Source organism: Staurois parvus, unplaced genomic scaffold, assembly GCF_062004578.1.
Source record: "Staurois parvus isolate SC_StPar_1 unplaced genomic scaffold, SC_StPar_1.0 ptg000549l, whole genome shotgun sequence".
NCBI lineage: Eukaryota > Metazoa > Chordata > Amphibia > Anura > Ranidae > Staurois > Staurois parvus.
Window position 1 is genome coordinate 3,752,527 of NW_028318345.1, and position 16,924 is coordinate 3,769,450.

At 39.9% G+C, this 16,924-nt stretch overlaps 1 protein-coding gene across 2 annotated transcripts in view; it reads left to right on the plus strand.

The window, feature by feature from the left end:
• The first annotated feature begins 2,514 nt into the window (after nucleotides 1-2,514).
• Nucleotides 2,515-16,924, plus strand: part of GDA (guanine deaminase) — a 100,557-nt gene continuing 86,147 nt past the window's right edge. Inside the window, exon 1 of one of the 2 annotated variants that reach the window (XM_089691068.1) lies at nucleotides 2,515-2,742. In XM_089691068.1, coding sequence (XP_089547194.1) covers nucleotides 2,635-2,742 — 108 coding nt within the window. In that variant the 5' untranslated portion in view covers nucleotides 2,515-2,634. The remainder of the gene's footprint in view (nucleotides 2,743-16,924) is intronic. The other variant, XM_089691069.1, reaches the window with a different exon arrangement.

A 16,924-nucleotide genomic window follows, 5' to 3' on the forward strand; every position in this document is an offset into this window, starting at 1 on the left:
ACCATCTATTTAACCACTTTGAAAGCATGTATGGCACTATGCTGTAGTTACATGGAGAATTCTGCTAGTATGAAAATAAGTACAGTAAGGAAAGATTTCTACATCTTCAACCACTGTTTAAAATCAGAAAAAAACTTCTTGGTTTGGGAATTGTGTGCAAGGGTCAAATGGAGATTCTGTATATCATAGCATTTTAGCAGGAAGCTTAATTTGTTTTTCATTTTTTGAGCCCTTGCCATAACCTTAGTGGTGTTACAATTTCCTGGGCAATTTGCTAGTTACATTCTCAAGACTAAAAGCCTCATTCACATTGGCATTCCTATGCTTAGCTTTTCTTCTTGAAGTATAAGCAACTTTTCCATCACTTTTTCCTGCATTTATATGTTCTCGCTTTAAAGCAGATTTAGCTGTATTTAGGCACATTTAGTTGCATTTAGAGTTTTTAATCAGATCCCGGATGGACAGAAATTTATTTTCTTTAAAGGCAGCTGAACTGACTACACCTCAACACAGTTAAAGGAGAAGTATGGCCAAAGTTCTTTTGGCAGTACTTCTCCTGTGGATCATAGGAGTGCACTTAGTCATGCACTCTTGTGTCCCAGATTCAGCCAGACATCACAGAGGTGGCCCAGGCTCTGCAAGCATCCCGACAATGTTGAGATCTGCCCATATGCCTGATTGGCAGCTGCCCCAGTCTCTGAGCACACCACTGAGCCACCCCCACTCCCCACCCCTTCCACAGTCCAGCGCTCCAGTGAGTGCTGGAGGGGCAGAGCACTGACAGTGACCACTCAGTGCTCAGAGCAGACCCGAAAACTGAGCGATCAAAAATCAGTGTTAGAGCCAGCAGAGGGCAACTTTTTTTTTGTTTGGGATAAAAGGGGAGCATAGTTAGACAAACAATTGCAGCCTATATGACTGTTTTATTTAATGATACCTTGCTACCACAAGCATTACCAGCTACCACCCAGAAGGAGAAGTTCTGCTTTAAGGACCCTACTCCCCATTAAGGATTAGACCTCATTTAGAATACTGTGTCCAGTTCTGAAGACCTCACGTACAAAAAGATATTGAGAAAAGAGAAAGAGTCCAGAGACGGGTAACAAAAATGGTGAAAGGTCTGGGGAATAAAACATATCAAGAGTGACTTCAGGAACTTAACATGTACAGTCTGGAGGAAAGAAGGGAAAGGGGACTGCAACCTTTAAATACATAAAGGGGGTGAATAAGGTTCAGGAGGGCAGTAATTTCAACACGAAACCAAAATCAAGAACACGAGCACATGACAATAAACTAACTGGAGGAAAGTTCAAAACTAATTTCAAAAAGTACTATTTTACTGAAAGAGTAGTTGATGCTTGGAAAAACTACCAGCAGAGGTAGTGAGCCAGTCAATAGTAAATTGCTTCAAACATACGTGGGACAAGCATAGCTCAGACAAAAAAATTACCAAAAAAAAAACATAAAACAAAACAAAACAAAACAACAAAAACTAAATAAAAATAATTAAAAACAAAAAAAAAAAAAAAACGGGCAGACTCGATCAACCACTCGGTCATTTTCTGCCATCACTCTTCTATGTTTCTATGTATAGATCTATACCTAGACAAAAAAGTTAACAATACCCCCTCCAAAAAAAAAAAAAAAAATACCCCCCCCCAAAAAAAAACGTCCAGACTTGATGGACCACTCGGTCTTTTTCTGCCATCACTTTTCTATATTTCTTCTCCCTCCTCTCAGTCCACACTTAAGATGCCAGTGCTGGGGACAGAGGACAGCCGGTGAACCTGGCTGTGGTGAGCACACCACTGGATCGAGGGACAGGTGAGTGGCAGAGCACTGACAGTGACCATTCAGTGCTCAGACCAGACCCGAGAACTGAGCGATCAAAGATCAGTGTTAGAGCCAGCAGGGGGCAACTTTTTTTTGTTTGGGATTGAGAAGAGCATAGTTAGACAAACAATTGCAGACCATATGACTGTTTTATTTAATGTTTTATAAAAGTCAGCAGCTACAATTTGTGTAGCTGCTGACTTTTTTTTCTTTACACAGGAGACTGCAGCTCTGCTTTAGGAATCCCATCACATAAAATAATTATAGAACATAAAATCAGTACTGCACATTTACCTAGTCTACTACTCAGATGAAAGAGAGCCTCTCAAAAAAATCTAATCTTTGGTCATAGAGGGTATATGTATATATAAAAAGTCTGTACAGTACACACCTACTGTCCCATTGTAATGAAATGACATGACATAAGGCTTTATGGATTAACTGACTGTACACAAGTAAGGCAGCCAAGACATCTTTCCTGTATACTCAAAAACTTAACACTGTGGGGAGAAAGCATGCTGGCATCTGATGTGTATGCAGCAGACCTTTAATTGGCAGTTTTGTACTGAACAGCATGCATGACATATAAAGAGGAAGATTCTAATAGCTTAGAAAATAAAAAGGAATTTAGAGTGCACAGTGCTTGGATGTGGAGTTGTCATTGGTGCAGAGCAGTGAGCTCAGCCTCCTCCTTATAGGAGTGCTGATACAGCAAGGCTATCAGGAGGTATTAGACTGCTGTGTGTGCTGCAAAGCCTGGACCCATCCCATACAGACACCTGCTGCTGCTTCTGGGCTGCTATGGATACAGTGCAACATGTCTTTAAGGGTACTTTTATCCATTCAACCCACGCATGTGCCATGGAGATATTAGAAAACTACATACTGGGCACTAACAACTCAGGGAAAGTAAGTCTGTTTGATTACAGATTATTTAATATTATTCTTGAAAAAATATGTTATGACATGACATGCTATGGTAAATTTTTAGGGATGAATATTTTATTTTGCTTTTTAAAAAATGTTGTAGTAATTACCTTATGCATGCTATACTTATTTATCTATATTCTTGTACTTTAAATATTGTATGATATTATTTTAAGCCTGTAGCTATGAAAGCATAATATTAAGTTAAATATACCCTATGGACAATATGTTAACTTACTCAAGAACTGTACACATGAGGATGATTTTGATATGGATGCAAAGGAATTACAAGACAGGTTAAAATGACGACGTGGCATTAAGAAAAGAGTATTGTATAAAGCCTTCCAAAGAGCAAAGTCTAAAAAGCAAATAACAGCTGAAAAATGAAGGGAACAGGGATGGAAAACTGAGACTTATGACAACAAATTGTAATCAACACCAGGATATGTAATATTGTGAAAAAACATTAGACAGGCTTGGGTTTGATGAACAAATAGCGTATACAGAAGGGCAAAATCAACAAAGAACAAACTTGTATCAAGTGAATATAACAGTTCTATGAAGAAGTCATGTAAATACAAAGGGTTTTTTCAGTTTAAAAAAACTCAGTTTTTGCAAATATATTAACAAATAATTACATCTATAGGATACACAAGAAAAAGTAAACACATTTTAAACTGTGAAACTCATGGTGAGGTCTGTCTCCTGTTATGTGAATATATTATGTAGGAAAGACAAAAATGCTAAAAGATATTTGATGTGGGATCTTGGAATTATGTCTGCTGTGGCACAACATGTACTGTCCAGACCAGGAGTTCCTTGAGCTATGGCTAATTGACCCCATATCCAATGGTGCCTGCATAGTTCCATGTCCAGTGCCATGTAGAATCAAGGTCAGTGATCCTTTTAGCCAACAGTAAGGGTAGCATTGTGACCACCTCTGTAAGAGGTGCAGCATTCTCCTCATTGACCAACAATGTAAGGGGCATTCTTACCATTTCTCCTGATAAATTGGTTTTTGCAGGGGTTCCCTGGGACCTACAATTTATTTTAAGGGCTCCTCTGGGGTAAAAAGGTTGAGAAAGGCTGGTCCAGGCACAAGGGTACTACTAATGGGCCCCTTTGTCTTGGATAGGATTCAAAAAATTAAACAAGGAGTGGAGCTTTTTTTTGCAAAGAGAATGTAGGTGTGATTTTACCAATTGTGAAAGTTTAAGGGTTTGGGAATCAGTGGGATCAGGGGTGGACTGACCATTTGGAAGCTCGGGCATTGCCCGGGGTCAGTAGGGGGCCCCATGAGATGCCCCTGGTACCTTTTTCATAGGCTTTGGGCAAGGACACAGGGGCCCCATGATCCCCTATTGCCCGGGGGCCCCATGAGTTGTCAGTCTGCCCCTGAGTGGGATAATTTATTTTAGTTTTTTTTTTGTAAATAACTTAATTAAAAAACTCTATATACTTGTTTCTTCCTATAGCCCCCTCCACTTTTTCCACCATTTATTTCTTTTTTATGTGTTCTATATTAATAAACAATGATTTCTGTATATAAGTGGATTTACACTAATATCCACATTAGTATCATTATTGGTTTCCCTTTCTATATCTGGTAAGTCCATGAGTAGCTTATTTTAGAAGTGTAAGCTGTATTATATTGGTAAAAGTATATGGAACTTGATATATAGTATCATATTGCGAGTGAAGCAAGTGTTTGTAAATTGTTTTAATCTATTCTAAATTTTACATTGCTGCCATATACTCATTAAGCCCCAATTCACACTATGAATGGGCTGCGCATTCCTATGCAATTCACATGTGATTCAGTGCAGTGCGATTTAAACTTATTCAAATGCACTGCATCACACCAAAGGTAGTGCATACACTACTTTTGGAAACATACTGCAACTGCAGTCATGGTATTTTTGTACAATGCGATCCAATGCAGACAAATGCAGAGTATGGGGTTCCGTTAACACCTTCTGCAGATTGCATCTGCAGTGCATTTTGAATGTGTTGTAGGAAATACGCATGGATCACGGATTTCCTGTCAGGGATGTTCATTTTATATCGCCCGACGCCCGGGACATGTAGTTCCAGGCGCCGGGCAGGTAGTTTTTATTTACATTTAGCCCTGCTGTGGGAAAGCAGCTGTCAGGTGGAAGCATTCGGGCGGCAGCCCACAGCGCCAGCCTCCACCCCCCCCTCGCCCGTTATATGTCCTGGCCTCCGCTTGCCCATCTGCAGGCCCGGGACTGGTTCTGTGGGTGCCGGCAGTATGCCGGGATGCCGGTATAGGGGAAGGAGGAGAGCGGACACATCTGCTCTCCTCCCCTTCTTGACCTGACCCGGACGTGATGTGACGTCACTTCCGGATCCCCATTGACAGATTCCCAGTCATCGAGGCCAGGAAAGAATGTAATGTGGTGCGATGTGCACTGCATTACATTCAGGGGAGACATGCAGGGTCTTTTAGACCCTGCAGGTCTCCAAAAAGAGAACCACAAATCATCACTTTTTGTCCCCTATGTGATTAAAAAAAAAAATGTTAAGTGAAAAAAAAATTTTGACATGTTGGATATCTATTTACTCGTAGCAACCTCATCTTTTAAATTTTACAAACAAATTGGATAATTTATTGCTTTTTGTGTCCTAAAATTAGCTTAAATGTATTTTCTACTGAAATTTTGCATTTCCTATACTTCTGTGATAATATCGCTAATTGGCACTACAGCTATTTTATTCTCTAGGGTGTCTTCTTTCAGAAAATAAATAATGTTTTGGAGTTTTGTGCAATCTTCAAGCTTTAAATAATTTTTTAAAAGTGTGCAAAAATCGCAAAAACAGCTCTGGCAGCGAAAGGGATAAAGGATAAGCCGGACACTCCCCTTCCCTGACGAGCAGCCAATCGGTGCTCATTACACTGCAAGGTCTTCCCCCTCCCTGCTAGTCCCCAGGTGCGGGTCTGGAGACAGGCGTGGGAGGGAGATAAACAGCGCAATGATAAAAATATTAAATGTTTAAATTGCCGTAAAGCCCCTTTTGTTTTTAAAAGCCCCAGACATTACTAACAGCATATCAAATGTAAATATGGTTTTGGTTAAAAAAAATTTTTTTATCAGGACAAGTAGATTGTCATGAGGGACAAGTAGATTGGGGCACCGATTTAGTCCCTGAACAAGTAGTTTTTAAAAAAATGTCCATACCCCTGTCTGTACAATGTTGTAGTGTGAACCTAGCCTAAAAGTGAGTTCCAATGTTTACTTAGGCCTGGTTCACACTATTGCAGGTGGTTGTGGGAATCGCACCTGTTCCCGCAACCACTAGCAGCCAAAACACGCTGCTGTTTAAAAATGCACAGGGCTGTCATTCATTCTTGATGGTGCAGGAACCTTTTTTTTCTGCATCAAATGCAGGCACAGCAGCCTAATTAAATGAATGGGCTGCCATGCACTTAGTACTTTGTGGTAAAGAATATTGTGCCTATAATTTAGGTGCATTTATGGGCCATTTAATAGAAAAGAGATAACCACCTGCCAGTGGTGTCCCTAGGCAGGTGTGCGGGGTGCACGCTGCACCGTGTGACACCTACCGCACAGGGTGACACCGGACTCGCTCCACGAAAAGGTAAGTTATAAAGCAAGCCGACGATCCCTACAGAATGGATTGGATATGCGGATTGAGCATAATGGATCGGGGCCCGATCCATTATGCTCCCCAATCTGCAGATCCGATCCATCCTAAGGGGATAGTCGGCATGCAACCTATACGGGGTGACACCAGACCCGCTCCATGAAAAGGTAAGTTGTAAAGCAAGCTGACGATCCCCGCAGGATGGATCGGATCTGCGGATTGAGCATAATGAATCGGAGTCTGATGTTTGTTTGAGCATGTTAAAATGACTGTTTGCTTACTCGCTACTGGAAGTTTCTTGCAAGCATCAATTTCTCTTTCAGTAAACTAATAATTTCTAAGGCTGGTTTGGAACTTTCTCCTGCTAGTTTGATGTCCTATCATCATGTTCTTGATCTTAGCTTAATATTAAAGATACTGCCCTCCTGAACCTTGTTCTCACCCTTGATGTATTTAAAGGTTTCAGTCATGCCCCCTCCCCCTTTCCTTCTTTCCTCAAAAAAGTACATACGAAGGTACCAATTTAGATTTGTAAGTGAGGTCTCCATTCTGCTGGACACAGTTGGGCTGATTTACTAAAACAAAAAAACAAAAAAAGTGCAAAATCTGGTGCAGCTGTGCATGGTAACCAATCAGCTTCTAACTTCAGCTTGTAAAATTAGGCTTTGACAAAAAAACTGGAAGCTGATTGGTTTTTGTGCAGAGCTGCACCAGATTTTGCACGCCCCAAGTTTCAGAAATCAAGCCCATTATTCTAGATGAGGTTTAACTAAGGATCTAGATTATGCTGAATTGTTGATATATCATAAGTACTCCTTATGTAATCAAACTGTACTTTACAATTGAGGACCCGATTAAAAAACACATTTTGCACACCTGTATGCCATCATCTGCTTATATGGTTTTTGCATTCTGGATGGACCAGAATTTGGTTTCTATGGATCATGCATATGTTTGTTGGGAAATTTGAGGTGAGATAGTATGTATCAGTAATCATTTTATTTAAAAGTAAATAATTGCCCACAGTAGAAGTAGATAGTAGTATCTATGATTATGTCTGGTGACAAGCCAAAGATATGATAAAATACCATGCAGGAAATATTTTAGGTGGCTTTAAATATACTGTATGTCAATCCGTTTTTGTGTAAAAGTAAAAAAAGATACATTTTAGCTTTTCATACATTGTGGATAATACAGCATTCAGATTGATAGACAGACATATCTTCATTAAGGCATGGTTTTAATTTTTATTTAGTATAGAACATTCAGGTCTATATAGGCAAATAGAAATATATATTTAGCAGTTAATTCTAGTTCTATACCAGAGGTCTCCAAACTGCTTGCTTTTATCCAGCCCTTGGGGCACTATTTCATCCACTGATACCAACAATGAGGTATAATTCCCCTCACAAACACCAACTAAGGGGCACAGTTCCTCTCAGTTACACTAATGATGGGGCCCAGTTCCTTCCACTTAATGCAAACAATGGGTCACAATTTTTCCCACTGACACCAAAGTTTAAGTGCTATTCCTCTCACTGACACCAAAGACGGGGCATTGTCTATTCCCAATGGCCCCAGTTCAGCCCCCTAAAGTCTGAAGGACAGTAAACTGGCCTTTTGTTCAGAAAGTTTGGAGACCCCTGCTGTATACCATAAAACTGATAGAGTCACTAAGACTTGGCCATTTATTGGAAAGATCATAACCATGTTTTGGCATTGGGAAAGCAGGACTGTAACAAGATTTGTGTGTTTTCTCTCTACTCACCAGTCAGACTGTGTTTTTGCCCTGTGTCACCTGTGTCTCATGTACTCTGTGTTTGCGGATATTTAGGGGCTCCAACCTGACCAGCCAGTACTGGTACATCAATTTGAACTGGCCTGTCTCTGGCTGCCCTGTTTACCCTGGTCTGATGTGTATTGGTTTTGGCTTCTAATTATGTTTTGTCTGTTTTTATTGACTTTGGTTTCTAATTCCTTTTACGTGTATGTATTCTGTTGCACTGGCTTAAGGCTCTGTTCCAATCATTCTGTCCACAGTAGTCCAGCTAAGCCAGCCAATATGTAAGGTTCTGCACAAACATCCATTTGAAACTTTAATGGATCTTGCTAAGGTCTGACGCTCCTGGTCTCTGCACCCCAGAGACAGCCATTTAATATCAGCTGGCATCATTTAATCTTTCTGGGTTTTTTTTTTAACCTTGGCTCCTTACTTACGCCTCTTTGTATCTGCACTGTGCTTATATACCTGTTCCTTTTGTGCCTTCATCTGTCATCATGCTCCTTCCTGTTTAGTCTTCCAGACCACTAGATACAGTATGTCCAGAAGTTCACTCCTACCCGTCATAATCATACCCCCAACTTTCTAAGATGAGAACTAGGGACACCTATTAGCAAAAGTATGTAGATGTAGGAGACACCACCTGCCACACCCCTCTTAAAGGAGGATTCGACAAAATAATATTGGGTAAACCCAGAAATGCTTTATTTTGGCTTTGGAAATTTACAAATGGGCCCTAAACAGGAAGGGGTGGGACAAATTTAGATGGGGGGGCGCAATTTTAGTCTTGCCTAGGGCAGCACAAAACCAAAATACACCACTGATAAAACTACTAGTACATCTAACACTCCCAGATTAACAATGCTGCTGTCCAAGGTTGCCTTTGTGCTCCTTCTTCCAGAGTGGAGGCACTCTAATACAGGAGGTGTGTTATTGGCCAGGTCACCAGGTGAAAGCAGAGGGAAAAAGTCTAACCAGTAAACAAATACAGGCACCCCATCTAATGCTTGGTAAGCTGCAGTATATCACATTTTTGGTTTGGCAAATTGTTTTTCCTTCTGTATATAGTAAAGGAGGGTTATAACCCTTGTCAAAAAATTTTTTGCCATCTGTGACCCCCAGGTCACCAGAACCAATGTCCCTATTGGAAGATTTCCCCTCTTACATTTCTGGGGACAGCCCAAAATTTGGGATTTTGTTTTACTTTCACTTTCAATGATAATGGTAAACTGGACAAACAGAGGTGCTGAATCTACCTAATAAGGGCACAGACAGCAATACAAGCATAACAGGTGTTTAATCCATCTCCACTTTCTCCAAAACTACAAAACTAAACAATGCTTTGCCTTTAGTTATACTTTAATACCTCTTTAAAGTGGTTGTAAACCCATACATATACCTAGTAAAGTGACTGGCCTCAGGTGATACACAGAGATTAGACAAACCCTCCTACATAAGTTATATTGGTTTATCTTTAGTCTTCTCTTTCTTACCTCAGTTCAAAATTCTGAAGTTATACAGCTTGTCTGAGCTTTCAGAAGGCACTGGGCAGGGAGATGAAGGTACTGATTGGAGGAAAGGGATACACCCCCCCCCACACTTCATACAGCACACTGAAACAAAACTGAGGCTATCAATCACAGGCTGTGTGCTGGAGCTCCTTCCCCTGCCACTTTTTTTCTCTTGGTGCCAGGAAAGCTTGTCAGAAGAGACTCATTCAGATAGCAGAGGCAGCAGAGAGAAATGACCTTAGTACTCTGGATTGAGACAAATACACACTATAGAGGAATATGCTTTGTTCATATTTCATGTCTGAGGTTTACAACCACTGCTTTACAAAATTGAAAATGTTCACCAAGCTGAGAATTTTCACAAAAAAAATGAAGTGTCTTTATTTATCCAGTCATTGCAGATGAAGTAAATGAACAGGAAGTTTTCTTTTCACTCTTTTTGAATTACTATTCTAAACTTATTTATAAATGAGTCCAATTAAATGACTGATGCCCAATCCTGCCAATTTTATTCAGATTGAGTGGTGATCCTCTTCAACACACTCAGACCCTGCAAGGAAGCTTTCTGTATTGTCTTTTCTGAAGGCTATCTGGTGCCAGAGGTGTCTGGTGTGATTACTGCTGCTACCACAGCATGACCACACAAAAAAACAAACTCCCTGAAGATCCAATTATGTATGTTTATGTAGCTAACTGATAAAAAAAGAATTGGGTGCTTGGAACAAACATGCATATCCAATTACCTTCTAATGTCTCTGGCTAGTTTAGCATCCTGTAGTGGTCTTCCTATCAATTGCATTTATCTTGTGATATTATTATTTTTCTCTTTTTTTTAACTATTCATTACCTGCAGCTGTGATGCAGCAATTTTATGCTCACATCTGCAGATTGCCAAAATTACAATTAAGTAATTGGGTGATATCTAATGCTGCACTACATAATAAGTTCATAAGAAATGATGCAGCAGATTTAAGAATGTAATGTATGGACAGTGTGTGTCTTAAAATAAAAATTACAATATCCACTTGACCTTCATGCCTTTTTCTGACATTTTTGTTTACATGTAAAAATCTATATTTTTTTGTTAAAAAATTAGTTAGAACCCTCAAACATTATATATATATATATATATTTTTTTTAAAACAGAGGTGTCACACGGTTTTTGTGCAGTGGTTATTCAAACGCAATTTTTTGGAAAAGAATACACTGTTTTTTTAAAGTTTAATACCAAAAAACACAATACATAACAAATTTTTTGTATAATATAAAATATGATGTTACAGCGAGTAAATAGATACCAAACATGTCATGCTGTAAAATTGCACACGCCCATGCTACAGCGACAAACGACGTAGATTTTGCTATCCATAGTCGACGCATAAAAAGCCTTTACAGGTTACCACTTTAGATTTACAGAGGAGGTCTAGTGCTAGAATTACTACCCCCAAATCGACGTCTGCGGCGACACCTAACATGTGTGGGACTGACGTGTGCATTTGCCTGCGCGCGAGCATGGAGACGCGGGAACACTTTAACTTTTTTTTTTTTATTACTTTTTTTTTTTTACACTGTTGCTTTACTTTTTTTTATTACTTTTGTTGCTGTTACAAGGAATGTAAACATCACGTGAGACAGCAATAGGCACGTGACAGGTACTCTTTATGTAGGTATCTGGGGTCTATAAGGCCCCAAATACCTACTCTGGACTTACAAGCATTCAAAACACCAAGAAGGACAGAGGGACTTTGTTCCAAATCAGGGACAGTCCCTTAAAATCAGGGACAGTCAGGAGCTATGCTTTATATAATCTGACAGCATCCCTTTAACAGCTTCCTACCCGCCCGCAATGTACTGCTGACTGGTGGCATCTATAGGCTAAGCGATGTATGGGTATGTCGCTCTAGCTGTACTCCCCACCCGCGACTGCTGTGAAAGTCAGACACAGCGGAATGAGGATCCCGGTGAACGGGACCCATTGATCATTGATCGCTATGCAATCACATGATCACAATGTTAGCAAAGCTGTTATGAATCAATCTGATTCATAACAGCTCTGCTTCTCTTTTTTTAGTAAGCTGTGATTGGCCCCCAGCTGTCACATGATACATGGGGCCAAGCATAGCACCCTGTACCATGTGACCAGCTCCAGCCAATCATAGATCACTATCTGGAGCAGTGAAAAACTTAACTCCTTCATGACAGTTTATGAATGAGGCAAAGTATAAAAAAAAAATCCCTGATTACCCCCTCCCCCCACAGTAGTACAATGTTACTATGGTAACATTGTACTATTCTGATAAAAGTATTTAAAAAAAATTGTTAAAAAAAATAAAAAATATCGTATTGAGAATATTAAAAAAAAAAAGTTTAAAGGGGTTTTTTTTTAACTACTTGCCGACCTCTTACCCGAGCGAACAGCAGCTCTGGGCAATGCAAGGTAATCTTACGTTGCTTTCTATTTCTGGGTGGGAATGCGCCTGCACCCTCCACTGCCCCCCACATCCCCCGTCGGTCCACGGAGAGAAGAGAGAACTTTGCACCGAGTAAAAGCACTACCTTTTACACACGTGTTAGATTAGCACATTTAACACTTTGATCGCCACTATTAACCCTTTGATCACCCTGTCACCCAGCAAGTGCCATTAGTACAGTGTCAGTATATAGAATTTTTCATTGATCACTCTATTACTGCCACTAGCAACATCAGATGGCATCAAGGTCAGTAAGTGCCCCTCCCAGTCAGGGTCAGCTAGCGTTAGATTGCCCGCACACTATCACACTCATGCTATAGGTCGCTGATCACCGCCATTACTAGTATAGTGTTTGTATGGATCAATATACTGTAATGATCATGAACAGAACTATACTATTGCCTGTTTTGTATAGTGTCCCCAAAAACGCAGTGTTATCAGGATCAGCCCCGTTCGCTGCTAGCACTAGCGATTAGCCCCTCCACTGTTTTGCACGGTATATTTGTACCAATTGGCTGTGGGCCAAGGCAATTTATACACACAAGAATACGTTGCCGCCCACCCAAATTCAGCTTTTGCCAGACAATTCACATGGAAACCTATCACAGTTTCTGAATTTAAAACTTTTTTAGGCCTAACTCTCAACATGGCCATTACAAGAAAGAATGAATTGCGGTCATATTGGTCTACAAACCTGATTCATCATCAGCCCATGTTTTCTGCTGTTTGATATACAGTATGCCCAACATGGACCAGCAATGTACTGGTAGGTCACTGGACTTTGAGTGGTTATACCGAGATGATGCATGTAGCTACAGGCATCATCCTGGTATAATTTCTTTTTAGCTGGCAGTCAACTTTCATGTAAAAGCAATCCTAGTGGCCGATTAGCTGCTGAATCATTTTTACAAGCAGTAGGAAGGGACATCCCCCCCCTCCTACCGCCTTCCACAGTTTTCTTGTGCTCTCCTGTCCCACAGGGGAATCCAAGAATGCAGCCGGCAGTTCTGCTGGCTGACCATAGATCTGGTCAGAGACCAGAATGGCTCTAATCATCTCTATGGTCTAAGAGACCGGAAACTATGAGTATTTCATCATTTTAACAGCGCTATTAAATTTGGAGGTCCCTTTAAGGGTTGGGTGGGTACAGGTGCCTGCTTATAGGAGCTTCCCTCTCTGGATACGGTGGGTGATGACTGGATCACAGCAGGGCTCTTCCGGATACGTCTTTTTAGCAGCGCTTCTGCCGTAAATATTTTTTTTGTCCTTCTTCCTCCTTCTCCTGGGTGGGGGCCGGAACACTGGGAAGGCTCACCACACTGACACGCCGAGCCCAACATGTCCCCAATCTTCACGTGTGTCCCTTCTTCCAGGGGGCGACACCACCCCCGGAAAAATGCCGCCCTAGGCAAATGCCTTGTTTGCCTCGCGGTAAATATGTCCCTGCGGTAACAGATTATAAGGAAAACCACAATTCCAAACTTACAAAAATATAATAATTTAAGAAAAGCAATTAGAAATACTTTACAGCAATCATGCTAATAGAATCATGAAGAGTCTTGGTGATAAAATGATGGTGGAATGACAGTTTTGAGCATAGGCAAATATTCCCCTATCTAACCTTTTTGTGAATTGGTGCCCAAAACTGAACTGCATATTCCAGATGAGGTCTTACTAATGTAACATCATCTTTTATATGTTATCAAATAATTGGGCAATATATTGTGCTTTTGTGCATTAAAATTCTAAAAAGTATATTTTTCCCAAAAGATTTGCGTTTGAAAAATCGCTGCGCAAATACTGTGTGACATAAAAAACTTCAACACCCATTGTTTTATTCTCTAGGGGCTCTGCTTTAAAAAAATATATAATGTTTGGGGGTTCAAAGTAATTTTCTAGCACAAAAAAGTTTTTTCATGTGAACAAAAAGTGTCAGAAAAGGCTTGGTCTTCAAGAGTGTGTAATGTGTGGCATAATCTTCTAATGTTGGCCCTGAAATGTTAGGATAGAATGAAGAAAGAAAACAAAAATGTATTTTTTCTTTTCTTTTTCAAAACCCTGTGACAAAAATGATATCTGTAAAATACTCAGCATGCCTCTTATAAAATTTCTTGTGGTGTCTACTTTCCAAAAAAGGGGTCATTTTGGGGGGGTGTTTGCACTATCCTGGCATTTTAGAGCCTCCGAAACTGTGATAGGTAGTGGGGAAGTGATATGAGGAAATATGCCCTTTAAAAGCCTGGAAGTGGTCATTGGATTTTGGAGGCCCGTAGGCCTGCTAGGCTGTCAAAAAGTTGCTCACATGCGGTGTCCCCATACTCGGGAGAAGTAGAAGAATGTGCTTTGGGGTGTCATTCACCATATATACCCATGGCATGCATAAGCAATATATCATTAAAGTGACAACTCTGTGTAAAAAAAAATTGTCATTTTCGAAACATTTATGGCAAAAAATAAAATGCTCCATGGACCCAACATGCCTCTCTGCAAAATCCTTGGGGTGTCTACTTTCCAAAAAGGGGGTCATTTGGGGGGGGGGGGGGGTTGTACTGCCCTGGCATTTTAGCACCTCAAGAAATCTAATAGGCAGTCAGAAAGTAAAAGCTGTGTAAATTCAAATATACTGTATATACCATAGTTTGTAGACACTATAACTTTCACATAAACCTATTAATTTACACATATTGGGATTTTTTTTACCAAAGACATGTAGCAGAATACATTTTGGCCTAAATTTATGACTAATTTTGAGTTTATTGGATATTTTTTATAACCAAAAGTGAAAAATATCTTTTTTTTTCAATATTTTCAGTCTTCTTTTGTTTATAGCGCAAAAAGTAAAAACCACAGAGGTGATCAAATACCACCAAAAGAAAGCTCTATTTGTGTGAAAAAAAGGACATAAATTTCATTTGGGTACAGCATTGCACAACCACGCAATTACTAGTTGAAATAGCGCAGTGCCGAACAGCAAAAATGGCCTGGTCATGAAGGGGGGTAAATCTTCCAGAGGGCAAGTGGTTAAATCACTTGAAAAAGGTTCCACGTTAGAAAAAAATAAACATCGCAAATAATTTAGCTAAAAATAAAAGTCTGAATAATGAGTAATTAATCCTAGAGACATTATCATCTTATATTTGTTTAATAGAATTATGTAAATCTGCCCTTTTAACTTGATAGCAGTATATACAGTAATCTTTAGTATGCTGACCTAAATTCTATTTGTGATTTGGCAGGAGCATTGCATAGCTTATACCAGTGCCAGATTACTCACAGGGCCACCTAGGAAGGATAAAAAATGTAAATTTACCACAGAAAATATATAGGCGGGGTAGCCTAGTAGTGAGCTCAAAGAACTCACCTTATAGTGGTGTGGGTGCTAACCAAAACAATTTAAATAGCAAAAAATAGTTGTAGGTGTAGAATGCAAACTACCAAAGTAGGTAATAATCACCCAGGCAATGTAGCTCATATGTAAAATCACATATTTTTACTAATCCCATGTTGGGAAAGAAAGGTGATATCCGTAGATGGTGACACATACAATCACTGAACACATATTTAAAAACAGTGAAAAATAAGCAATCCGGATTGCAACATGTATAAATTTCAGTTGTATTTACTTTAGACTGGTATGAGATAATGTGCAGCGCTGAAAGGATTCATATGAAACTATAATTAAACATATAAATCATGACCATGGACAAATAACATGATATTTATGCATATTGACTAATTGAAAAATGCAGCCGGTATGACTAGGCACATGTCATGGTATGTTAATTGGTTTTCGATACATGGTAAGCATAAAAAAAAGATGCAGGTTGAGAAAATATCCAGTTATGGGATACGATGGAATAAAGTCATGGAATTATACAGTGTTGAAAAGAATTCATACTGTCCCATGTTCTTTGAAAAACTTGAAAACTGTGTGGTATAAATCATGAAGTATCATTGAGACACATATGTTATCCCATGTATAGATGTTATTCCAGACAGGCTGACTAAAGAAGGCCTAGGAAGGAGCCTGTTGCCCAGCAAATGTAGGTAGGTGTCTGTGTGCGTGTGTTTGTGTGCATTTGTGTGTGCGCGGGGGGGTGACACCTCATGTCTAAAGTAGACTTAACTACCGTTCCCTTCACCTCTTTTGACTCACTGCATTATATCCAGCACTGGTTTGGTCTTTGATCCCTCACAGTACCAAGTTTCTCTGCTTTTCAATAACAGCACACACACTGCAGGAGCTGATTTCTAAACCCTACATTGGTTGACTTCCAGAATTCAGCACACACTCAGCCACACCTGTGTTGCCAGTAATATAGATATGCTCCATTTGTAATAGGACAATGCTGTGTTTATTGCCAGGAAGGATGTACAGCACTTGGTGAGCTCTGGAAGACATAGGATAGTAAAACAAAGAAGCCAGGAGTTCATGCTCCTACATAAAGATATATAAAGGTTGGTGTCTTTGCATCCACCTCTTCTTTCGAGGTATAAGGTCGTTCTTTCCCTGCAGAGAAAGAAAGTCCTCATCCAGTTATACAAGAATCTTGCCTATGTTTGAAAACAAGGGTAGTAATTGACAGTTAGAGGTCTAACTGGCTATATGTGTGTAGCACTACACCCTTAGGAGTCACTAGAGATCTGGGTCCCGCACAGCCAAGCAACATGCATTTCCTTCCAACCTTGCACTTCAGAAACAGTAAACAGTCCTTGAACTTGTTTTTTTGGGATTTTACTAGGGGATTTGAACTTGCATGATGATGATGAGGGAT